The 25,051-nt window shown below is 44.3% G+C and overlaps 3 protein-coding genes and 1 long non-coding RNA gene across 8 annotated transcripts; 1 reads left to right on the top strand and 3 right to left on the bottom strand.

The window, feature by feature from the left end:
- The first annotated feature begins 699 nt into the window (after positions 1-699).
- On the top strand, positions 700-12,310 carry dzip1 (DAZ interacting zinc finger protein 1). 5 transcript variants are annotated; one of them, XM_071329791.1, is made up of 19 exons: positions 700-852; positions 1,808-2,030; positions 2,287-2,889; positions 4,761-4,845; positions 5,192-5,328; positions 5,451-5,597; positions 5,730-5,855; positions 5,942-6,004; positions 6,151-6,279; positions 6,580-6,628; positions 6,834-6,884; positions 7,130-7,189; positions 7,578-7,735; positions 7,957-8,161; positions 10,350-10,503; positions 10,683-11,080; positions 11,274-11,401; positions 11,549-11,711; positions 11,802-12,310. In XM_071329791.1, the coding sequence occupies exons 3-19, from the start codon at positions 2,431-2,433 to the stop codon at positions 11,879-11,881; spliced, it is 2,592 nt and encodes an 863-aa protein (XP_071185892.1). In that variant the 5' UTR covers positions 700-852; positions 1,808-2,030; positions 2,287-2,430; the 3' UTR covers positions 11,882-12,310. The 5 variants fall into 5 exon arrangements, with proteins under 5 accessions (XP_071185892.1, XP_071185888.1, XP_071185890.1 ...); XM_071329787.1 differs by having other exon boundaries at positions 1,808-1,966; XM_071329789.1 differs by having other exon boundaries at positions 1,808-1,966; positions 4,806-4,845.
- On the bottom strand, positions 12,274-15,209 carry LOC139532333 (uncharacterized). Its single transcript, XR_011666539.1, has 2 exons — positions 14,130-15,209; positions 12,274-12,734 (listed from the first exon to the last, which is right to left on the bottom strand). It is a non-coding gene; the product is annotated as an uncharacterized lncRNA (long non-coding RNA).
- A 1,602-nt stretch (positions 15,210-16,811) lies between these two features.
- Positions 16,812-19,272, bottom strand: LOC139532330 (claudin-10-like). The gene is made up of 5 exons (XM_071329797.1): positions 18,774-19,272; positions 18,301-18,462; positions 18,114-18,195; positions 17,893-18,003; positions 16,812-17,787 (listed from the first exon to the last, which is right to left on the bottom strand). Exons 1-5 carry the CDS (start codon positions 19,003-19,005, stop codon positions 17,388-17,390), a joined length of 987 nt encoding a protein of 328 aa, XP_071185898.1. The 5' UTR covers positions 19,006-19,272; the 3' UTR covers positions 16,812-17,387.
- A 253-nt stretch (positions 19,273-19,525) lies between these two features.
- LOC139532332 (claudin-10-like) lies at positions 19,526-24,066 on the bottom strand. The gene is made up of 5 exons (XM_071329799.1): positions 23,694-24,066; positions 23,060-23,221; positions 22,895-22,976; positions 22,664-22,762; positions 19,526-22,095 (listed from the first exon to the last, which is right to left on the bottom strand). Exons 1-5 carry the CDS (start codon positions 23,911-23,913, stop codon positions 21,939-21,941), a joined length of 720 nt encoding a protein of 239 aa, XP_071185900.1. The 5' UTR covers positions 23,914-24,066; the 3' UTR covers positions 19,526-21,938.
- Positions 24,067-25,051: the final 985 nt, after the last annotated feature.

Consider the following 25,051-nt stretch of genomic DNA (forward strand, 5'->3'; position numbering starts at 1 on the left):
ACTGCCCTCAACTAAAACAGCTGACATGTTTCCCCTTGATAATAGTGAGTTAGATGTCCTATTGTCTGTGTCATGCTAATAATAGTGTGTAGGGAATTGTTGAGTCATTGACAGTGCACTCATGTTAATAATCTCAACATGGTCTTATTTTATTATGAGACATCTGGAATGTGATTCCAAAGGACCAAATTAACTAGAATGTGTCTTAAAAATGTGATAAAAGTATTATAATATAATAAAATAAATAGGAATACGTTTTGCCAGAAATACTAGGCTAACTGCTCAGCCTTATCTTGAAAATGCCTCATGCCAGTGATGCATAATCATACGCATTTTTATTAAGGACCTACTACTGACATCTTCTGGCAGAACAAGGCACACATCTCTGTGGGGAAGTTCATAATCTACACCACAAGGGGGAGTCCTTTAGCCACTAAAAACTGCTTAAGGACGAACACCACCTTGAGCGCAGCAGCCTGTCCTTTGCGCGGTTGCTTTTCTTGCCTGTAAAAACAACGACTGTGGCTAAAAAGTAACGGCCAACAGCCAACTAAATGTTAAAAGCACTGTGGCTCTAAATGTGTATATGGTATATGCAATTGCGTATTCAGGGGATAATAGACTAACACCCACATTTGTCAATCCCCCTTTCCTAAATCTCAGCAGTTTGAGTTCCCTAATTCCCCTCCCCCCTCTTTTGAGAGGGGACACGGGATGAGCAGAGCTTTTGGAATGTGTGCAGCAGCTGCTACGTCACCGCGGTCTCTCCAGTCTCACTCCATCCGAAGATCTCGGTAAAGCTTGAGTCCGGTGGAAAAACAGTTTTTATGGACTCTAAAAACGTTGCGGACGGTAAGTTTGAGTTCTAACTAAAACTTAGAGTTCGATCAGAATGTTATTTATTTTATGAGATACACTCAAAAGGCACATAGGATAAAGTCCATGTTCAATAAATTAGTTTGCTGCTAAATTAAATGTCCTTTAGCCAATTTAGCTAGCTAGCGTGCTGACAGTAGTAACTAACGGCCTAAACCACTCCATTGAGTGGAGTTTAGTCCGCTACCTAGCTAGTAATGTTTTTGAATATACAGACGTGTGAGCTAGCTAATTTACTGGTTGCTATTTTGTTCATGTCTACAAAATAAACGTTACTTAGCTAGCTAAAGAACTAGTTACTACGCTATTAACTAATATAGCCTAGTTACATTTATAGCTAGGTAGCTAACTAACGTTAAAAAAAAGTCCTAAAACTGTTTCTCCACATGCGTTCTGTTCTATTGTTGGGTTCAACTTGTCCCAACTTGAACTGTTTTGAGGCACAGTGCCCGTAATTGAGAGGGGCAACCAGAAGTGGGTGATGCTGCAGAATATATATATGGTTATTTGTCAACAGTCATTAGTTGTAAAAATTTGGGATACAAAGTATCTAACGTTAGTTCGATGAGAATAGCTGCGGGATTTGGTTTACATGATTTGGTAATAGCAATCAAGCAATGTCATGCATGTTGAGAGCTTGACACTTCACTTGACTCAATTGGTTATGTGGCTTTTAATGCACAAATAGAAAAAAAGACTGAAGTTTAAGCATTTTTGTTGCAGATGTTAGCCAGACAGATATCACGTGGTCAGAATAGCAGAACATTAATTAAAATTGGTCATATATTATTACGTCAGTGTCATGGGTGACTTTACAAAAACATTGAAAACATCCAGCTTGCGAGGATGCTGTTGATGCTGCAGTCGCGTGCATTGTGGAATCATTTAGGATTGATTAGGTGCAATATTTTGATAACATATGTCTCCCCAGGGAGCCCATAAAGTGGGGCGAACTGTTCTGTTCCCATGGTGATCGAGAGGACGCCCTGCCTCGGTGTCGCGGCGTACAGCTGAAGGGGGCGTGCACCAATAGGGAACGACTACTCGTTCTCTGTGTTCAATCTCATAAAGGCTCATGAAATCCACGATGGTAAGGACAACACGGCATCAACTCGACATCAGCAGAACTGGGTAGATTACCATCGAATACGAATGTAATGCTTAGCCTTTTTTGTGTCATCTCATATGGTTCATTCATGTGCTGAGAGGTGGAATCTTTGCTTTCTTCTTCCATATTCTATACTCTGTTCATGCTGCTGTTGTATTGCTGTGATCCCTGCAGAAGGTTTGTTTCTCCCTGACCTTGATTGAGATGCTGCATTTCTAATCTGTAGCACACAATAATCTATTCATTGTTGTCTGTCACAAATCAAAAAGAATAACCTAGTATAAATGTCTTGTTTTTTTCAGCCATTTTACAATAACGTCTATTACCCATACCAGCCAGAGACCCAAGGGACCCACTCATCAGCTGGGATCCCCTCCCTCCTAAACTCCCCCCTGAGCCAGCCCTCCTCCAGCAGCCGGTGTCCTCCAGCACCACCACCACCAGCCATGTCTGCCTCCACATCCACCACCATCCCGCCCTTCAAATTCCGGCCGCGGCGCGAGAGCGTTGACTGGCGCCGGATCAGCGCGGTGGACGTGGACCTGGTGGCCAGCGAGCTGGACTTCCAGACCCTGCAGGAGCACATCACAGGGGTGACCTTCTGCAACGTGGAGGGGGAGCGTTGTGTCCGCTGCCAGAGCCCCGTGGACCCGGCGCTGCTCAAGCTCTTCCGCCTGGCCCAGCTGACAGTGGAGTACCTGCTGCACTCCCAGGAGTACTTGACCCTGAGCCTGGGGGCGGCCGAGGAGAGGCTGCAGACCCAGGCCCGCGAGCACCAGCAGCTCCTGGCCCAGCAGCAGAAGCAGGCGGACCAGGCCAAGGTACTGAAGACGGAGCTGAAGCAGAGGAAGAAAATCATTGCCCTCAACCAGCAGGCTATGATCAACATGACCAATTGCCATAAGGTACTGAACACCTCCTCACGCTGCCGCTTCTTCTCGGTGTCTGTTTCCATGTGTATTGTACAACAGTTAGTCCCCCCACCCCCCTTCCTCCTGGGTCCCCCTCTTAGCCATTGTTCCCCAGGCGGTATTCAGAGCTGCTTTAGCTTTGTTCAATTATCATTGTCAGAAGAGTGAGAATGTTAACAGGAGGTCTTCTTTGTACATATCTACCTCAGTTACCTCGTACCCCTGCACATTGTCTCGGGACTGGTACCCTGTGTATATAGCCAAGTTATCGTTACTCAATGTGAATTTATTCCTCGTGTTATTACTTTTCTATAATGATTTTTTTTTCTGTATTGTTGGGAAGGGCCCGTAAGTAAGCATTTCACTGTTAGTCTACTGTTAGTCAACCTGTTGTTTACGACGCATGTGACAAATCAAATTTGATTTGGTCTAAATGAATTATACCATTTAAATCAGAGAAATAGGTTCACCTCGTCCCGTAGCTGTAATGTGGCCACTTTATAAGGATTGGTAGACGTAATCATTATCAGCTTTGTTTTGGGACCTAAACAATAGGATTGTGCTCTGAGCAGATGGTGTCAGCTGGTGATAATTAGACCTACTTCTTTTAATCCACTTACAGAAGGGTGGCAAGAGACGGAACCAAAATGACTGAACCACCTCCCCCACCCTCATTCATGTTTCCATAATGACATTGGTATCGCACCAACGTGTCGTTTTGATGTTCTTCTATTTTCGACACCAGAAATGTATGCATTTATTGTACAGATGTAGAATAGAAGGATCCTTATATTTTTAACGGGCATTGCTGTTGAATAGGGCCCAGCTGTTGCCAAGGCAACACCTAGTGTTTCATATGACTGAGCATTGTTGCTAGGTGAGAGTGCCCTGCCCGGCAAACAGGCACGTTGATAACCGAGGCGTCTGTACAGCTCAATTATTGATGGGCCACCATGCATCCAAAAATAGACCTAGATGTGTTGATTGTTTCACACAGGTACTCAAATGTATTGCGTCAAGCTACATTTACAGATACAGAAACTTCAACAGATATACAGAATGCACAGTGTATCTGATACACAGTATCTAGCCTAATTGTCTGCAATTCGCAGAAATGTTGCCTAAATTGTAGTACTTTTCTCATTCAAGAAACGTCCTGCCTGTTTCAGCCTGTGTGTTGTCAATGCACTCTAGTAAATGAACGTTTTAGTCCTCTTTTTTTATTACCGTCTCGCACATCTAGACACGGCAAACGGATGCCAACAGACACACAACCGCCTTGATTCTATCAAGGACCAGACCTAATTAAATTTCACTGGCGATTTACAAAGTTATTCCAGAGCAGCAATGCAATTACAGCACACAACAACAAGGGTCTCTGTTGTAGAAACCACCACTTCCCCTGCAGCATGGTAGAGCACCAGCACGCGAGGCAACAAGGTATCGGTGGCAGTGCGGCTCAGTTTGAATGAAGGCACAGATGCGTGCTGTGTTGGTGTCGGGCGTTAAATGTGGCGTGTGATGTGGTTGCTCCGGCATTTAATATGCCCCGTCTGTCACTCCCCCTGTGAGCTGGAGCGAGGTGCCGCCAGGCATATGGGGTGAATCACGTCACACACGCTATGTCGATCTGTCTCCCAGGAAACAGTCCCTGAAGCTTAATGGTATATAGTATAGTCGCGGCTTGAGCTTTGGGTTCAGATGTGTTCATTTTTTACACACAGCCCACGTTGCCTATTGCGAAATTGGCCTTACATTTGATCTATAAGTGAATACAACATATATTCAGACCATTGATTTGTTGCAATCATTGCATGGGAATGTACTGTAAATGTAAAATTCTGTTTCCTTTTCTTTTCCTTTAGTGTCAACATTGTGATAAAGCCTTCATGAATTCCTCCTTTCTCCAGAATCATATGCAACGTCGCCATCCAGACGAGTACGACAGCCGTAAGTCAAGAGAGCTTTAAAAGGTTTGATCATCAGTTTAGAGAGAACGGTATGGAAAGTAACAGTCAGTCAGGTAAGAAGGTTCGCTGCAGCCAACCACCCTGTCTCCCCTGACAGTCCCATAGGGAGTCCCACTGGTATGGGTGTCCCCAAGCGCACCGCAGTGTTCCTACAATGCTGGGAAACCAGTTCCTATGACATCCCACTCTAGTTTGCAGCAGCAGTAGACATGTCACACACTCCCAGTCTAGCAGAACGAGAGAGATGTATCATTGAGCCCAGCCCTGAAACACTAGTTAGGTTAACTTTTTCTTCATTAGTATGTCTCTGTGATTGTTTCTGTCAGAGTTAAGGACAGGCAACCAGAGGAAAGTGAAGAGCATTGCAGATGAGGAGGAGATCAGTCGGCTGAAAGAGCAGCTGAGTTACACCACATCTGAGCTGGAGTCACAGAGGCAAGCCCTCTTGGCCAAAGCCTCTCAGGTGGGACAATAAGAACCGTGCTTGTTTCCATGGCATTGATCAACTTTGTTATTGAACGCAATGTTTGCACTTGTGTATTTGTTGAGAGATTTTGACCATTTTTATTCTCTTTTCATCTATAGGAAAGAGACCAGCAGTCCATGCACCAGGATTTGATGAGAAAGCTAGAGAGCTGGAAGGAAGAAGAACACAGGAAGATGGAGGAGATGAGAGTCGGTTTCCGGAGGGAGATAGAGATGCTTCACAACAGGAACGCTCTTCTTCAACAAGTGAGTCCACTAGTCCATTTGGCAAAGCGCTGACTTTCATGGTTCTGTGTCCAATTCATACTGATGCGTTGGTGATTTGGTTCTGTAAGTCAGGGAGGTTTTTGTTTGAATGATTGGATGTGATCTGTACAGAAAGTGGACCTCAAGATGACCACTCCTGAGAGGAGGCCCAGTCCTGCTCCCCAGCAGACTGACCAAGACATGGATGAAAAAAACAAGGTTGTGGTCCAGAAGATGGATCAGAAACACAAGAAACTGGTAAGCAGCTAAGCAATACTTATTCTCTTAAATATTTGAAGTTGTGATTAAAAAAAATGTTTTATCAACTATTTATTTTGTTACAGGAAGAAAGGTTTACATCAAAAATGGAAAAAATGAAGGCAAACCATGAGAGTGAGAAAAATCAGGTATCTGAAGTTTTCATGAAGAATACTGGTTAACAGAAGTACTTGTGAGTTCTGTTGAATAGTTAATGGTCAGCGGAGAGCCTTGAAAGAGGCAGCCATCGCAGTGGGATCTCTAACGTCTACGTCTGTTCTATGTCTCCTCTCAGTGGCAGGATCAGTTTAGCAGGTTGGAGTCGTCTGTGGTGGAGTGGCAGCAGCAGAGCCAGAGGCAGAAGGAGGAGAGTGACCAGCGGCTTCAGGAGCGGGACGTAATCATCCTCTCTCAGCGACAGCAGGTCAGTTCACTCACCACCACCCCCTGGCGACCCGGCCACCGGGGCAGCTGGGAATATGAGGAAACTGGGCGCATACTTGGCCCTCATACAGGAAATCCTGGATTGATGGTGCCGGATGGACGTGTCATGTTTTCACACACTCATATAGTGTAGTCGTCAGGGCCGCTCTGACTTCATAAGCATGTTAAAAAGTTTCATTAAATTAGATTACGCCCTTGGGGTTCAACAGCAGGGGTTGAATACAAAACATACAAAAAATATATAATTAAGAAATGTAGCTAATTGTACTTCATTTCACAGATAAAGCATATGTCCTCAAATCCACCTACTAAAGTAGTTGAAGTTCCAGGTATGCATACTTTTTCATTGACTTAATTTTTTGTATTACTATGTTTATATTTGTCAAATTTGGATATTAGCTTGAATCTGGATACTATCTTGAGCTTGGATATTAGCTTTAATCTGGATGTTAGCTTGAACTTGGATATTAGCTGTTTATAGTTCTGTAAAGAACCTGTTATTACTGACTATCGTTCCTACTTTGTATGTTTCAGTGATCATAACAGCCCCAGCGCCAGAGCCTAAACCAAAGAGAGTAGTGAAGGGTAAGTTATTAGCAGGAGATTCCCAACCATATGTAGCTCAGTCAATCTAAACATCTGCATCCTTTTGCTCAGAGAAAAGGTATGCTAGCATGTAACAAGGCTGTTCTGGCAGCGATCTCTCCCTGTTGATCAGACCTCCCAACAAGACACCATTCGAGATCAATGTTATTGTTCCCTCTACCTGAGTTCCCTTTTCCTAATTCCCGCTCTTGTCTGACCTCTGACCCCCTGTGTTGTCCAATCAGAGCAGCCTCCCTCTGCTCCTAAACTGGATCCTATAGAGGAGCTGTCTGAGGAGGACAAAGGTAACACAGTCTAGACGGCAGCAGCGTCTGTCTGTCTGCTCCATGCATGCTCTCTGCACGGACGTGTCAGTCGGTCTGTGATGCCTGCCATGTAGTCAGTGAGCATTTGTGAAGTCGAGTCAGTCAAAGCCACGTTGGCCCAAAAATGCAGCAAGATGTTCTCTTCTGCCCGTCCCTCTCCAGAATCCTGTGGCTGTTAGCTGTAGTTATCTATGGCACAGGTCCTTTGTAAATGGAAGAAAAGGAAGCTCATATGCACCGCTCTCTCTCAAATCATTTTCATGCTTGCCCAGCCTGTCCTCTGAAACTACAAAGGCGTCTGTTATTTTGAGTGTGTTATCAAGTGTATGTGTGTAAGTGTACTGTACCTGTCTGGTGCTTGTCATAGACTCGTCCAGCGTGTCTGAGAAGAAGCCAGTTGTTGTAATGAAGCAGCCGTCTTCTGTGACCAGTGTCCTGAGGAAGAACCCCAACATCAAGAGGGAGCTGCGTCCCGCCCTGGAGCAGGCACTCCTAGAGAAGCTTGAGTCCCTGGGAGTCAAACCGGTACGTACTGTACCTTCATGAGTACAAATACACAATGGCATCTTTAAAATCACTCTGTGGAAGATCTATGCCGTTAAAGAGTCAGCCTGACAGATACACCATCAAAAACATACAACAAATCGAGCTCACTAATAGACTTGAGGGATAATTTGTTTCCCCAGTAAAGATAATCCTTATGATAGTTAAGCGTCTTCCGTTTTCTAATCTACACAACTCTGTAGGGGCTGAGGGGACTCGGAGGCAGCGAGTACAGTGATCTCATGGCTAAGTTGCACTCGGAGAGAGAGAGAGTGGCGAAGGACATTCCGGACTATTGGCGTCACCGTGAGGATGTGGCTCACACACTGCGTCTGAGACTGAAGGACAAGAGGACGGAGAGTGACTCTGCCCCCGAGCAGCGGGTCAAACCAAAACAACCCACTCAAGGTGATGTATTTGTATTTATTATGGATCCCCTTAGCTGCTGCCAAGGCAGCCGCTACTCTTCCTGGGGTCCGGCAAAATTAAGGCAGTTATACAATTTAAAAAACATTACAATCCAATCATTACAGAAGTCACAACACACTAACCCTAACCACATATCTACAATGCAAAATCCATGTACGTGTGTTGTATGTTATCGTTTGTGTGTATGCATGTGTCTGCCTGTGTTTGTGTTACTTCACAGTCCCCTCTGTTCCATAAGGTGTATTTTTACCTGCTTTGTAAATCTGATTCTACTGCTTGCATCAGTTACCTGATGTGGAATAGAGTTCCATGTAGTCATGGCTCTATGTAGTACTGTGTGCCTCCCATAGTCTGTTCTGGACTTGGGGACTGTGAAGAGACCTCTGGTGGCATGTCTTGTGGGGTATGCATGGGTGTCGGTACATTCAGCATGTCAACACCTCTTACAAAGACAAGTAATGATGCAGTCAATCTCTCTTCCACACCGAGCCATGAGAGATTGACATGCATGTCATTAATGTTAGCTCTTCGCATACTTTTAAGGGCCAGTCGTGCTGCCCTATTCTGAGGCAACTGCAATTTCCCCAAGTCCCTCTTTGTGGCACCTGACCACACTACTGAACAGTAGTCCAGGTGTGACAAAACCAGTGCTTGTAGGACCTGCCTTGTTGATTGTGTTGTTAAGAAGGCAGAGCAGCGCTTTATTATGGACAGACTTCTCCCCATCTTAGCTACTGTTGTTTCAATACGTTTTGACCATGACAGTTTACAGTCCAGCGTTACTCCAAGCAGTTTAGTCACCTCAATGTGCTCAATGTCCACATTGTTTATTACGAGGTGTAGTTGAGGTTTAGGGTTTAGTGAATGATTTGTCCCAAATACAATGCTTTTAGTTTTGGAAATATTTAGGACTAACTTATTCCTTGCTACCCATTCCAAAACTAACTGCAGCTCTTTGTTAAGTGTTGCAGTCATTTCAGTCACTGTAGTAGCTGACGTGTATAGTGTTGAGTCATCCGCATACGTAGACACACTGGCCTTACTCAAAGCCAGTGGCATGTCGTTAGTAAAGATTGAAAAAAGTAAGGGTCCTAGTTGGCTTTTTTACCCAAAATTTCATTTAAGGGGCTCCAAAGCTTTTTACTATCATTCTTTATATCGCTTATCTTTGTTTCATAGTATAGTTTATTTTGATTTAGTTTAGTCACATGATTTCTTAATTTGCAGTAAGTTTGCCAATCAGTTGGGCTGCCAGACTTATTTGCCATACCTTTTGCCTCATCCCTCTCAACAATACAATTTTTAAATTCCTCATCAATCCAAGGGGATTTAACAGTTTTTACATTCATTTTCTTAATGGGTGTGTGCTTATTAGTAACTGGAATAAGCTATTTTATTAATGTGTCAAGTGCAGTGTCTGGTTGCTCCTCATTACATACCACAGACCAGCAAATATTCTCTACATCAACATATGAATCACTACAAAACTTCTTGTCTGACCTCTTATACACTATATCAGGCCCAGCCTTTGGAACTTTGGTTTTCCTAGATATGGCTACTATATTGAGATCACTACATCCTATGGATTTGGATACTGCTTTAAAGCACAATTCAGCAGCATTAGTAAAGATGTGATCAAAACATGTTGATGATTTCATTCCCGTGTTGTTTGTAACTACCCTGGTAGGTTGACTGACAACCTGAACCAGGTTGCAGGCACTGGTTACAGTTTGAAGTTTGTTCTTGAGTGAGCAGCTTGATGAGAGCCAGTCAATATTTAAATCACCTAGGAAACATACTTCTCTGTTGATATCACATACATTGTCAAGCATTTCACACATATTATCCAGATACTGACTAGCACTTGGTGTTCTATAGCATGTGGGGAGTATGAGGACTTAGAACTTTTAACGCATTCAAGAATGTTCATGTAGTTTTTGCGGAGGAGTTCATGTTTCATCTCGTGGGTCTATTCCATTCTCTTGTGATAGTTTGCTAGCATGCTGCTGGTGACATTAAACAAGTCCCCCTTAATCAATGTAACAGTTTAAGCCTTAAGCTGCTCGCAACAGGAGTTATGTTCGTCACTGTTTTAACCTACTTAGGCCTCGAGACGTCCTCAAACAAACAAATCAGCTGATTGTTGTTGTTCTGTCCCTCCCTACAGTGACCCAGGCCAGACAGCTGTCCAGCAGCCTTTCCTCCAAGGTGACCCAAGTGATGTCAGGACCCACAGCAGCGCCTGCCAAACAGCTGCAGACGACCCCCCAGCCTGCCCCCCGGACCCTTACCAGTACCCTGCCCAAGACCTCCACTCCAAAGTAGTTACCGAGTCAGAATCTCCTGCTGTTTGTCTCAATGCATGTCAGTTAGACACCCTGTCTAAAGAGACTACCTCACCACTGGCTTCATTTATGTGGTGTCAGTTTCTTATTACCTTATAAGGGAGTGATTGATTGTACGTTCATTTCAAATTATGACATTGCCTTTGTTCTCGTAGGACCCCTCCTTTCAGCTCAGATGATGAGTCATCATCAGAGGAGGAAGAGGAGGAGGAGCCACCTCAGAAACCCAGACAGGAGCAGAGAGTCCCTCATCACAGAGCCTCCCAGCCCAAACCAACACAACCCAAGACCACCCCCCATCACAAACTCACCCAGTCCAAACCGGTCCAGGCCAGATCAAGCCAGCCCAAACAGGTCCAGCCCATTACCACCCAGGCTCAGCCATATAAAACCCAGCAGCCCAGAAGCACTGCGGTCAACACGACCAAGACGGCAGTCACTGTGGTAGAGAGCGAGGGAGAGTGGACAGAGGGGAGTGAGTTGGAGGAGGTCGACCCACAACAGCTCCAGAACTACAAAGACCAGAATGGGAACGTACAGAAGACTACAAACAGTAAGAGGGACTTTTGTTGTTTTTACACCACGAGGCTGATTTACTCCTTTGTGTGATTTACTCCTTTAAGTGCTAATATCAGATAACAACACACATATCTCAAATCTACAGCCTTTTCTTTTAGTTGTGTGTTTATTGAAAACTGTTGCCCATAGGTTTTTATGCGTTGTGCTGACCATATTTGTCTTTCCAGATAACCTGGTCAAGGACTTGACTAAGAGCCTGGAGAAGCAGCTTGCAGACAGAGGACCAAAGAAGCCACTAGGGGGAGTGAGCATCTTACCAGAGAGGAAAGACAAAGACGTTGTACGGGAACTCAAGGTGAGAAATCCTCTCTCGTCTCCTCTCTGCAGTGTCATCATCAACTCAGAGTAACATAAGACGCAGAGAACAAACAGAACATTTGCTGACGTCAGAATGTTCTCATATCCTAATCGTGTTCATCTGGACTGTTATGTGGCGTTTCAGTATACAAACGAGGATGAGGAGGATGACTGGGATATCTCCTCGTTGGATGACCTATCGGTACCCGCCCCCGTGGGCAAGCCCACCGCCCCCGTGAGGAAGAGCCTGGACTCAGACAGCACTACCAGTGTCTGGGGAACATCCACCGGGAAGGGGCAGAAAACAGGTCAGTCTCACTCAGTCTCACAGACCCGGCTCCAGTCAGGTCCCTTTATCCTTCACCTTCACCCTCTGATGATGTTCATCCATTCCCCAGGTTTGAATGAAGCAGGAACCGGCAGCACTCTGAAGAGCAGCCTGGTCTCTGTCAGCGACTGGAGTGACGATGATATATAGTAATATGGAGGTGATACGGGTTTACAGTTCTACAATGATAAAACTCAATATGACGTCCATAGGAATTCTTTGGAAGGCAAATATACTTATACATGATTTACTGATACTGTTAGAATTACAGTTGCATATAAAAGAGACTTAAGGAAGAGATCCTCTGCTCAGGACACAGTTTATCTCTTGAGACATACACCTATGACAGTGGTAGCCATCTGCCTTGTGGCGGTTTTCAGTGTTTTTATTTCATATACAGATTATATATTAGCTACAGGGAATTATCACCTTAGAGGTTTTATGAAATGTGATATTGCACTCCATGTGAGGTACTTGTATGATTTGTGTCAAAACAATTTACATGACATTTGTAAGACATTTGAATGTTCTATGAAAGAAAATTATTTTTGTTTGTATATAAAATATTTATACATGCTAGTAGACAAGCAATACAACATTTGTTTTTTAATCAAATGAAAACATTCATCCCTTTCCTTGATGTCAATTCAGTTCACTAAAGGAACACAGTTCTATGTTAGTAAAACAGTCATACATGAGGTATCTACAAGGTGTAGGTGGTGAGACAGTTACCAAATCAAATTGAGTCAGTTCCCACAATGTTTTCATGGTAACTAACGGCCAATGATATGAAGCAGTGTATTTCCTGCAGTACAGGAGCTACTGCAGCTCAAACTAAATCGTCCCTGCTAAACGTCCCAGTGGTCCTTGTTGTCCTGATCCTTCTGCCACCTCTGCTCCCTTGGACCTATTGTGGCATTGGAGTCACTCTGGAAGAGTTTGGCATCATGTATGTGCATCTGGTCCGAGCTGTGGCATAGGAGTTAGGTCTGCGGGGCCTTTTCTTTGAACCCGAAGACGGAGCAAGAGAATTGTGAGATGATGAACATATCCGACACAAAATACACTGCTCAGAAAAATAAAGGGAACACTTAAACAACACAATGTAACTCCAAGTCAATCACACTTCTGTGAAATCAAACTGTCCACTTAGGAAGCAACACTGATTGACAATAAATTTCACATGATGTTGTGCAAATGGAATAGACAAAAGGTGGAAATTATAGGCAATTAGCAAGACACCCCCAATAAAGGAGTGGTTCTGCAGGTGGTGACCACAGACCACTTCTCAGTTCCTATGCTTCCTGGCTGATGTTTTGGTCACTTTTGAATGCTGGCGGTGCTTTCACTCTAGTGGTAGCATGAGACGGAGTCTACAACCCACACAAGTGGCTCAGGTAGTGCAGCTCATCCAGGATGGCACATCAATGCGAGCTGTGGCAAGAAGGTTTGCTGTGTCTGTCAGCGTAGTGTCCAGAGCATGGAGGCGCTACCAGGAGACAGGCCAGTACATCAGGAGACGTGGAGGAGGCCGTAGGAGGGCAACAACCCAGCAGCAGGACCGCTACCTCCGCCTTTGTGCAAGGAGGAGCACTGCCAGAGCGCTGCAAAATGACCTCCAGCAGGCCATGGCACTTGCAAAGTCAGGCTTGTGGGTTTGAATCCCATGAAAATGTATGCACTCACTACTGTAAGTTGCTCTGGATAAGAGTGTCTGCTAAATGACTGAAATGTTTTTAAAAAATGTGTCAAAAGCGTTTCACAGGGATGCTGGCCCATGTTGGCTCCAATGCTTCCCACAATTGTGTGAAGTTGGCTAGATGTCCCAAAAAAAGCCAGCAGCGTTGCAGTTCTTGACACAAACCGGTGTGCCTGGCAGCTACTACCATACCCCTTTCAAAGGTACTTAAGGCTTTTGCCTTGCCCATTCACACTCTGAATGGCACACACACACAGTCCACAGTCCTTTAAGCTTTCTCCTTCCCTTTGTACCGATTGAAGTGGCAAGTGACGTCAAGAAGGGATCATAGCTATCACCTGGATTCACCTGGTCAGTCTATGTCATGGAAAGATCGGGTGTTTTTAATGTGTTGTATACCCCGTGTATATTGGAGTTTGTGGATTTCACTCTATGGTATCGCTACTTCCGTCTGCAAAATGTTGATCATGATATTTATATTCATACTTCTGCCCTGCCCCATTATCTGCCTGTAATGTAGTACTGTATAAGAGCATCTGCTGAATGACAATCAACTGCACCGAACTGCACTGAAGATCTTGATTACAACCCTCCCAAGTTGTAAGTCAATAGCCCATCATGTATCATCAGATGTTAGGTGTCCATATTAAGAGAGAATCACACATCCATGGAAGTTGTGACAAGCTGACCAGAACATACCTGGTAGTACCACCATGGAGGGGTACTCTTTGCAGTCGGACACCCCCGTTGAGTTTGAGACACAGTACTTCCAGAGGTTAGAGAAGTAGTTGCCGGTGGTGAGCACCACGCTGCCCACTTCAGACCAGGTCCAGTACTCTATAGCCAGGGTGGAGCTCACCAGAATCCAGCCAGACACGACACAAAGCAGCCTATCTCCATGTACATCATCACCGTCCTATGCTTCATGATGATGGTGATAAGGAGGATGCTCTCCTCGAGCTTGGCAGTGGTTACAGGGAAAAAAGCTGTGTTTATGAAGAGGATTAACCAGAGAAATGGATGTAGTGAACGAAGCTGGAGTGAAGTTCCAGAGTTGCTCAGGGATCTTCGGTCTGTGGAAGTCAAGGTGCAGCCAGGCACTTGCATTGTTATGCCAGTGATGCCTCCCAGTCAAACCAGCATTGTGGACGTTTGGCTTATCTCACAGGGTTTTGCTCCGTAAGCAAACGTCTCTTTTCCCACGATCCAGGGGGAGATAGCGTCAGGGATGGGGATTCATGAAACTGGTTTCCTCCCTCCACTCGTATGGTGGTTTGACTAGGTCTCTCTCTCATAGCCCTTTATCTCAAATCACAGTGGGTGAACTGCTCCCTCCCAGCTAAGGTCACAAGACACTGGTGCATGTAACTGATTCATGTCAATATTCTCTGAACAAACTGATAATGATCTATGTAAAATAACCTATAGAGTAGAGCTGAGGACAGTATCCCAAAGTAGATCTTAATTGGACAATTTGTTTTGCCACAATAATTAAAATAGCATTTTAAAATGAAAAAGAACATTCTAATACACATGGAACAGCTACATAACAAAACAAACTTCAATCCCAGTGCAACATGCCACACGATAACAACCAATCACTGTAGAGGTGGGACTTGTTGGATCCCTTTGGCTCCTGTGACTGTTTTGATTGGCTGTTTTCTCTAGTTCAAAATTCTCTGGTGAGGGGCACCATGGGAGATCTGGAGGAGGGGGCCAATTCCACCCTGCTAGCGAATTAAGATATATTCAGAAAACATGCACTCAAGCTTTATGCAAATCGCATTGTAGACTGAAAATACACCATTCATTTAGAGAAGCATGCTTATGTGGTGTTGTATGTAAATCAGGCATGTATGCTTATACTGTACTGTACATTTAACCTGTTTGAATGGGCTACTGTGAATATAGTGTCAGAGAACAGTATGGGTCCTAATATGATGAGGAAGCATCCCACTAGGCCAAGCCAAAGAGCAGATCCAATGTCATACCTGAGTAGGGAAAAATGTAGAAAAAAAACAGCTTGATATTCCCATACGGTTTGTTATTCCAACATCTTCCCTCAGATTGTTCTATTTGCGACATTGCCTTAGTTTTGATAGGTCTGCTTAGGCATGTAAAAATGGCTGCTGCAACTGTGTTTATTAGCAATAACTGCTGATGTCTGAGACGCCTGCATGATGATGCGTCAGGGATTAGGAACCAATGACGAAGAAGAAAAACATATAGTCGCGATGAGGAAGTTTAAACCTCTTAAGTTAAAGTGATTTGTACGGTATGTGTCCTGAGAGAGGCAGCTGTTAATAGCAGTTTGTCATTGGTTCTCTGGTTTCCTCCAATGTAAGGGCACTCCATTCCAACAAAGGAAAACACAGTTCTCACCAGCCCCAGGGCTAGACCAATCATCAGAAGCCCTCTCACTCCCTGGATGTACGCTGTGTTACACAGACGGGTCTCATTGCTTTGGAGGCTAGTCAATTACTGTAACATTATGTACAAAATGAATTGAACCTAGCTTAGCCAAATAAAATATATCGCAAATATCATGTATTGTTGTATTAGTCACTCTGTATCATAGCTGTGTTAGCCTGCCAATATGCTTTAATGAATTAAGTTCAATTCAGAGAAAGATTCATATTAACACACTGCACCCGTAAGACTCCTGATTATTCCACACAGAGATACCAGATACGAGATGAGAGATTCTAGTACTCCAACCACGGTTCACCGTCCTCAGTACCCCAAAGTCCACACAGTTGACCACAGCGGTAGAGTCCTCAGAGCAGTCCTTCCACAGGTTGGACCAGAACCAGGTCACACTGACGATTGAGGACCCACCCTGTCCCCGACCTGGGCCACCCTCCAGTAGTCGATAGCCAGGGTGCAGGCTACAAACACCCAGTCCAGCATGGACACCACGAGGCCCAGGATCTGAACCAACTTCCTCCACATTCCTCTGTCTGGACAGGTGGAGAGGATCGCTCACAGGGACTACCGAGGGTAAGTTAATGGAGCTATTACAAGGTTACTGGTTTTATCCAATCTAGTCACGGAATTCACAAAAATGCATCCATTAAAAAGGATTCCATATTAGTTTAGAAGAGCACAAGATAGGAGGATCGGTCTGTCAGCTGGGCGGCATATCACTCTTGGTTTAAATAGGAAACAGTGTCCGGGCAGAATTGAGTGGCAACACCAAAAACAGACTGTTTACAGGCAACCTCCCTGACTGCTTTGGCAGGTATGACTGCTGACAATATTAGGAAAGTAACATCTAAAAGAGTTGGTGATTATTTATAGACCTATAAAATATCTTGATTTTGATTGGACTACAGTTGAATCATTTGAAAAGGGAGAACAACAACAACACTGAGTCAGAGAGAGCTTGGTCGAAAGGCAGAAAAGTCCTGCTTTAATGACATTATCAATAGCAATACATGAAACAATGAATGTGATGAAGCAGTTTATTTGATGATAGTGAAACACTCCCAGGACAAAAGGCCGTTAGATACAGAGACTTTCCCCCACATACAGATTCACTATTGGATCATCGTTGGGCTGGCATACGATTCAAACATTTAATCGAGTTAATCAAAGGATTTGTTGTGATTCATCGCGATTCATCGCAAATTCAGTTTTTGCTCACATTGAGTTGTCCAAAGTAACGGTTAGCAAATCAGGTAAATTGATAAAGCACACTTAATTTAACATTGTTAACGTGTTTTGACATCGAATTGTTTTTTTTAGCTGTGTAAATGATGTATTTTGGATATTCTCACTGTATTTTGAAAGCTTTCAGACAATGCGATCAATCCCGATTTAAAAAAACAGTAGTTCACTAAAATTCCAAAAAGTTAACGGATTAACTCTGACAGCCCTAATCATCATATACAGTATAGACAATTGTTACTTCAGTTCGATCCAGTCAAAATCACACATACTATGGACAGAACCAGGTCATATGTAGGAGTTTTTGATAAACGGTTCTCTCTCGCTCCTCCTTGACCCACTGGATAAAGAGGACACTGTACTACTGCTGCCGCTGCTCACCTCAGAGTGCACTGACCCATGAGACCTCGACCTCGATGGACGACCAGACGTCAAAGACCCACCGCCAGATTTCAAGGACTGCCCGGAGTTTGAGGACCGCCCAGACCGCTCTGATTTGGACGCGCGACCAGACTGACCAGACTTTGAGGAGATGGCAGACACATCTGAGTGTGCAGCTTTGGAAGAAATCTTAGATGCTGATGAAACCTTGATCTTTGAGGTGATCTGGGATACTGGGGACTGTGCTGTGGTGGACTTGGCCTGGTCGCTCTCAACCTCGGGAAGTTCAGGGATGACTATAGTTTTGCTGGGAGAGATAACATACAAAATGAGAAAGAACAAATCAATGACAAGTGTATTATGAGTAAATGAATAACTATTCCATGATGAGCATGGCTATGCTTGTACTCACCTCGCGTCCCCACAGAGCAGTTTGCACACAGAGACCAAGTAGAACCAACCCCCTGTCATATGGAAAGCTGATCCCACCCAGCCAAGAAACAGAGGAGTCCCCAGGTCAAACCTGTGTGTGTGTGTGTGAGAGAGAGAGAGAGAGAGAGAGAGAGAGAGAGAGAGAGAGAATTAATATTATCTTGTAACTGAATGGAAAAACCTGCATCCAAGTCAACTTACTTTAAACCTTCAAAATAGGGGTTGAAGTATTCCCCGGAGACGTATTTTGCGTAGACAGCATATCCCGACGCAGCCAGAAAGCCTGCATAAGACGAAGTGAGTCAGTCATCTACTCTCAATCTGCTACAGTGTGCATCTACCAGGTTGCTTTCACAGAGGGAAAAGTCAACTGAAAGAATATGTTTACCGCTGATGATGTGACAGACTCCTCCAGTGAAGAGCTTCCTGTGCTTCGCCTTGTCCTTGCCCCCGAGGAAGGTGCACTCCATCCCAATGAGACTGAGTACGAACCCCAGCATCCCCACAGACAGAGCACCCATCAGCAGGCCCCTCACAATCTGGATGTGGTCTGGTTGATTAGAACACAACCGAACGCAAGGTCACATTTTACACTACAGTAGGCTTTATAACTTCAGTGGAATAACCAATGTCACTGTACTGAAACAGTCTAAACTCACAGAAGTTTGTCTGCATTGCTTAAAAGATAGAGCTCAGTAATACTCACATATTAACATAATTTGTTTTAAGCCCTATTTGTGGGGCTTAAATTAACTTAACAGGCTGTCTTCAGATGTGTCCCTCTTGTTAATATACAATTCATACCCACCATAGAAATAGAATTAGAACACAATATATTATGCATATCTCTATGGTACTTACTGTCCACGGACCAGAGCACAGGGAAGTCTTGGCAGTTGGTGACAGAAGTGGAGTCGGTGAAGCAGGCCTTCCACAGGTTAGACCAGTACCAGGCCACCTTGATGATAGCCGAGCCGCCCATGCCCCCGATAGACGTGACCTTCCAGCCCTCCATGGCCATGGTGCATGCCACAAAGATCCAGCCCAGCACTGTCATCAGGAAGCCCCAGATCTGCATCACGCGGATTTTCATCCTGATACTCCGGTGTGTGGAGTCAGTCTATGTGCTCTATATCTAGATAACCCTCAAGTTGTCTTATTATGACCGTCTCTGTTGTGTTTCTTTTCTCAAGATCTGACTTATTGGCGATTCCTTTTTCTCTCGTCTATACAATGGTGTGTCTCCTTGGTGGAGCCACCGTCCAGTGGAGCCTGAGTCTCCTGCTGTGCTGTGATGTAGAAGAAACCTGCTCATCCCAGTCATGCTTGGTAGCAGGGCTCAGTATGACTAAGGAGACAGTCATTTTGTGGCTCTAACTGGTTGTCACTTTTCCCATACTGCATGAGGGTGGATATGGGTCTGTTGCTGTTCAGGTTCCCAGGACCTTGTTTGGGTCAAAAAAATTTGACCTAGGTGTTTATCTCACGTTTCAAAAACCTCCATCTCTATGTCCCAAGCTGATTCCTTTTGATTTACTTGACTAATTCTGATCAAATGTATTCGAAGGACATTAACATGACCTAGTATGGCCCAAAGGCTATGGGAAAAACTTGACCTCATCTCAAGATTATCATTATTTTAAATACAGTGCTGGTCTGACCTTAACTAGTTCAATAAGAACTCATTACCTGAGGAATTACAACTTCAGAGTCTGTTGAAGCGCTTCCATTGTCCGTTGACATTGCCTCGGGCTGCGATAGGTTATTAGCTAGGTGTGCTGCCTGCTTCACTTATATAATTAAAACATAACGTCTTTGACCTCATATAATTATGCTTAAATCCACGGCTCTCTCTGATGGTATTAGTTGCATGGGGAATGATGGATTTTCTTGTGGTGAGTGAAGATGAGAAGGGTCTTCTTTGTACCGAGTCCCTCGGCTTATTGGCAAAGTAGATGGGACATTGGAATGGACCCACTGTTGTGATGCATGGACCTATATGGTGGTAATTCATGCTTTTCATTAATCAAGGGCTAATAAGAGAGAACGAACAAAAGAGGGGTTGTGTTCGCTGGCAGATCCTCACGTTAATCATGGGTTATAAAGCACAAATACCTGCTGCATAATAACCTACCATGATAATTGAAGAAATATTAAGTAAGATTCCATCCAAAGATGCATGCACAGAACATTGTTTGAATTTCTATCTGTCAATAGTTTGATTCTATGGTCCTCTAAATAAAAGTATAGAGGTCTGGTGGTGTCTTGTTGAAAGGCAACCAAACTGTGCCTCAACCACAGTCCGAATCAGACTCAACTTGTGTATTTTGTACGGAAAGTATTTGCAGTAAATTTGGCAGAAATAAACTTGTTGGGGCAAGGATTCTGTTGGTGGCCTTCATGTTTGAATGTAGAATCTGATTTAACAAAATAAACATGAATTATGGATGCTTGTGAATCATGTGGCCATTCTGATGCTTCAATCTATACAAATTAGGAATCATAGACTTATTGCATACAATAAAACTGTTTTTTTTAATGGCGTATTCATCTCTTGATTCATTCTGAAAAATATGGACATCAAAATTGGGAAATCACTCACCATTATTGATTTTGTCTAGATGTCTGGCTATCATCCAAACATAGTAGCGTAGTCAGAGTAGGTCCTCTGACCAACCAGAGCTGCGGGACACCCGACACTTGTTTACGGATACACAGGACTGGAGCAGGGAGCACGGGGCGGCTGCCAGCTGTAGCTCCATGCCAGCTGGTGAGAGTCCCCCGGCTCGGAGGGCCAAGAGGATTCGCGTAACAGGGTTAAGGTTTCCATTGATCAGAAGGTGGAGATAGATGGCAGGCGGCGGGGGGAAACTTCCGATTCCCATATCCGAGTCCGAACAAAGATCAACTGGGGCAGGACTGCTGTTGATTGGTAACTCTGTGATCAGTCGAGGCAACGGAAGCCCCTTTCTGTCTGTGGTGGCTGGTAGGGGGCCATCTTTCAGTGTGAGGTATATTGCAAAAATACAGGAACTTGACAGTTCTTGAGAGCACACAATGCTCTCTATTGACTCTTCCTTCATCTAGGCTTCGCTTGTGGTCTGCTAAAGAGTGACAGCATATGGCAGACAGGCACTGGCTCCACAGTTGAGTTCCAGAGGTAGTTGTCATGAGACACTCATACAGAGGTCCATGTCAAAGTGATAAACCCCCAAATTAAAAAGTCCACTTATTCAATCGCCCTTTTCTTTATCCTTAATTCGTTAATTTCATCGGATCATTCAGAGAAAATGATCACTGAATTCCTTCTTGTATGCAAAAAAAACAACATTTATTGACATTGCCACTGTTTACAACATATTGGGAGATGTACAGGAATGAACCAATCGAGTAATGTCTTTAGATGACCTCAAACGGACACATATTCCTGATATTTGTTCTTGAGGCATATCTAATGAACAACAATGGATTTGGAAGAGCACCAGTTCGTTTGTCCCTTCAAGGTGACCCAGGAGCTCATAGTGTGATCCTAGCCAAACCGAATTTCCTGCCCTGTGAAGAAAACAAGCTTATCTGATTTATTTTGTTTATCGCCCGTTGACAGAAGAGACCTATTACCTAATGTGGTTTTAGAGAGGAGCCAACAATCTATTTCCTCTTGCTTATTTCAAGGGTTATTTCCACCAGCATTGTTTGTGCCATGGGGTGACATCGTTCGAGTCAGTTATACAGCAGAGGCACAGGGACAGTAAGGAGTCTCCTTTGGCAGAGAAGACATCAAAAACAATGTTCTATGTACAGTGCATTGGAAAGAAGTGCGCTATTAAGGAAAATAAAAGCAGGTAGCATGCATCACACCCTTAGGTAATGTAATCACACAGGAATCCGTCTCAATAAGGAATTGGGGTTCTGGTTGAAGAGGTATGAAAAGGTGACCTCAACAAGCTTAGCCCAAGGTCACCTCATATGCAATAGTCCACGGTCACCTCATATGACCATATGCCAATGCCAGTGGTCCGTCCGTTGTCACACATAGGCGTTCTTTCCAAACTGCCTTGAGTGTTCTGCTGGGTCTCGGGGGTCTGTGGGAACTGGCGATTTGTAGAAACCGTTGGCAGACTTGCCGGGTTTGTGACGCTTGGTTACCATTGACGTAGCACCACTGTAGGAGTACTCTGCTCGACTAGAGGAAAACACTAAGGGTTACTCCTTTGAGATATACAGTGTCCTCATTCCATTTCCATGGTCAAAAAAAAGTCAGAGTTCAGAAGACAGAGAAGTCTCCGGATCTAAGCCAATTGTAGTGACAGTTATTGAAGTAGCCTGGTACCTCATCCCACCCCGTACACTAGTTCCCTAGGCCCCCCACCCAAGGTGACTTTCACATAAATACGTTGATACTATACACAAAGAAAACATTCAGTCATCAACATACAGTGCATGTCCTTATACTGTTATCACTATGAGACAAGATGTTGACAGTGATCCCTGGATATGCCAGTACTTAAACAACTTAATTACAGTTCATATTAAACTGCTTCATTGACTTACTGAATGACAAGCTTTACGATCCGTCTACTCTATTACAGATAACTTTCGATTTCTGTATCTCAGTCAACATGATGTTGAGATACGTACAGTACTTACAGATTACATAACACATTGAGTAAATGGAAGGGGGGAAAAAACATGTCTATCAAAGTAATACTTTTCTGTAATTGATCATCGTTTAATTAATTGCACAAACTTGCCTGAAGCCCTCTGACAAGGAGAGGCAGAATATGAGTCCTCCTGAAATGCAGAGCACAGAGCCAGCCCAGCCGATGAAGAGCGCTGCGCCCAGTTCAAACCTGGCCACGAGAGGACAGGCATAGCCAGTAAAGCCAGTGACCAGTTAGTAAATACATGTGCTCGCTGCATTTTCATTTGTCGACATGCAGTGCAGTAGGACATTAAGTAGCACAGTTAAGCTGAACACTTACTTTTGAGCAAAAAAGAGTGGGTCAAAGAACTCTGATGTGATCCTGTGTGCGTACAGGGAGCATGCAGTCAAGGAGCAAAGCCCTGCAGAGAAAACGGAGAGGACTCAGCTCTGGTCTAAATAGCAAGGAGTAGTTCAAATAGCATACAATATAATGAATATTCACCATTGAGTATGAAGTGAAGGCCTGCGAGGCCTGCTAGTCTGGCCTTGGTGCTCTCTGAGCCTCCGATCCTGGTACACTTCATTCCCATCAGGGCCAGGGTGGCTCCAAAGAACCCCAGGCACACAGACGCAATCATCAGGCCCCGACACACCTGGATATATGCTGTGTGGGTGTGTGTGGGTGTGAGGGAGAGAGAGAGAGAGAGAGATAAAGAGACAAACACTGAGTTCTCACACTTGTAAAAGTGCTCTGACTTTCTCAGTTTTCCTCTCATTGCCACTTTAAAAGCATTGTATCCTCAAATGGCAGCTTGAACACCCGGTTCAAATGCTGCTCTGGCCTCTGGTAGTGTATCTTTTAGAGGCTCTTGGGCTTAGGCCAACAAACCGATAGGGTTATCAAATTCCAAATACCACTTTTTTCAAAGCCAGCCATTCATCCCAGGAGACGGATGCTTAAAATGTAACACATCTGTGATTAGGTCAAAGAAATCACACACACACACACACACACACACACACACACACACACACACACACACACACACACAAAAAAACTACACATAATCACATACAATTACAATGACAATACAACATCACAGCTAAAATAGCAACCAGCTAAAGTTTGAACTGACCGTCCAGAGCCAGCATGGAGGGGAAATCTTTACAGTTGGACACTCCTGTAGAATCGGTGACGCAGGTCTTCCACAGGTTGGACCAGAAGGTCGCCGTGGTGATGACCGTCCCATCCACGGAGGACACCTTCCAGTAGTCAGTAGGCAATGTGGAGCAGACCAGGATCCATCCAGATATGGTCACGATGAAGGCAACGATCTCCGTGGCCATGTTGCTCATCCTCCTCAGATAGTCCTGTCCTGTCTGTCGTAGAGCTGGGTCAGGTAAGCTGGTTAACGGCAACTGCAGCAGATGAGACTGTATGTCTGTGGAGCTAAAGATAGTGGATGGAGAGCAGAGGCAGTCCAGGGTGAATGGTTAGGAGGTGAAATGTGTCAGTGGTTAAGATGTCGTAGCCTGGTTTATGCTCAACAGGGAGGGCTCTGTGTTCAAGCCTCTGCACTTCTACCTGTGGACCAATCCCAAGGACACACACACACACAGACACACACACACACACACACACACACACACACACACACACACACACACACACACACACACACACACACACACACACACACACACACACACACACACACCACTCCACAGTAGTCATTTGAGTGAGAGGAGGGGGGTGAGTGAGTGGATCAGTAGGAGATGAGGCTAATTGAAAGGATCTTAAATGTTTGTTGGTGGACAGGAAACAGCGCTAAGACACTGACATGTGAATGACAGAAAAATGGACAATAAGCAACTGTTCAGCATATAGATAGACAGAGGAAGACCGTTGTTCACTCGTTGCAAAGGTTAGTGTCACGTAGTTTCCTTACGATTATGCTGGTTGAAATTATACAATTCATTGATTTGATTATAAAATGTCCTGCAATAAATGTTTCATATAAGTGTTTAAATGTTGCACTGGGTGGGGCAATGTAGCCCCACCCAGTGGTGAGAAAATATATAATATTCATGCGACCACATGAGGGTGTTCTGAGTCATGATGCAAACACTTCAATAGGGGCGTTTCCTAGTCTGTTTTATCTGAAAATATCCAGCTCAAACAAACACAGGATTGGTGAAAGCCATGGGCAAGTATTCACTAGTTTATTTCCTTCACATCAGTGCAGATGGAAGGAAAGTAGAGGTTGTTTCTGTATGTTGAAAATGACGCGGAAGTTGATATTTCAGCAAAGGCCAACATGTCTTGTCATGTTTGTTTATTTTTGCTGCAGAAATGGTCTGCAGAAATGGGGGTGTTTGGCTGTTAGAAATGAAACGAGAGAGAGAGAGAGAGAGATTCCTGTTATTGTGGATGTGTCTTCCTGTGGCTAGTTACATATTGACCAGAAACTGTAAGTCCAGTTTTCCATCAAAG

This window comes from Salvelinus alpinus, chromosome 10 (assembly GCF_045679555.1).
Source record: "Salvelinus alpinus chromosome 10, SLU_Salpinus.1, whole genome shotgun sequence".
In the NCBI taxonomy this organism is placed as follows: domain Eukaryota; kingdom Metazoa; phylum Chordata; class Actinopteri; order Salmoniformes; family Salmonidae; genus Salvelinus; species Salvelinus alpinus.

Excerpts from the sequence above, each read along its gene's own strand:
- dzip1 (XM_071329787.1), top strand. Across the intron at positions 6,005-6,150 it reads ATGAGAGTGAGAAAAATCAG|TGGCAGGATCAGTTTAGCAG; the intron begins GTATCTGAAGTT and ends GTCTCCTCTCAG. Across the intron at positions 6,885-7,129 it reads ACCAAAGAGAGTAGTGAAGG|AGCAGCCTCCCTCTGCTCCT; the intron begins GTAAGTTATTAG and ends TTGTCCAATCAG.
- LOC139532330 (XM_071329797.1), bottom strand. The coding sequence starts at position 19,005 with ATGAAAATCCGCGTGATGCAGATCTGGGGCTTCCTGATGACAGTGCTG. Across the intron at positions 18,196-18,300 it reads AGTCTGTCACATCATCAGCG|GCTTTCTGGCTGCGTCGGGA; the intron begins GTAAACATATTC and ends CGTCTTATGCAG. Across the intron at positions 17,788-17,892 it reads CTGCTCTGTGGGGACGCGAG|CAAAACTATAGTCATCCCTG; the intron begins GTGAGTACAAGC and ends TATCTCTCCCAG.
- LOC139532332 (XM_071329799.1), bottom strand. The coding sequence starts at position 23,913 with ATGAGCAACATGGCCACGGAGATCGTTGCCTTCATCGTGACCATATCT. Across the intron at positions 22,763-22,894 it reads CCACTCTTTTTTGCTCAAAA|GTTTGAACTGGGCGCAGCGC; the intron begins GTAAGTGTTCAG and ends TCTCGTGGCCAG. Across the intron at positions 22,096-22,663 it reads TCCTTGTCAGAGGGCTTCAG|TCGAGCAGAGTACTCCTACA; the intron begins GCAAGTTTGTGC and ends GTTTTCCTCTAG.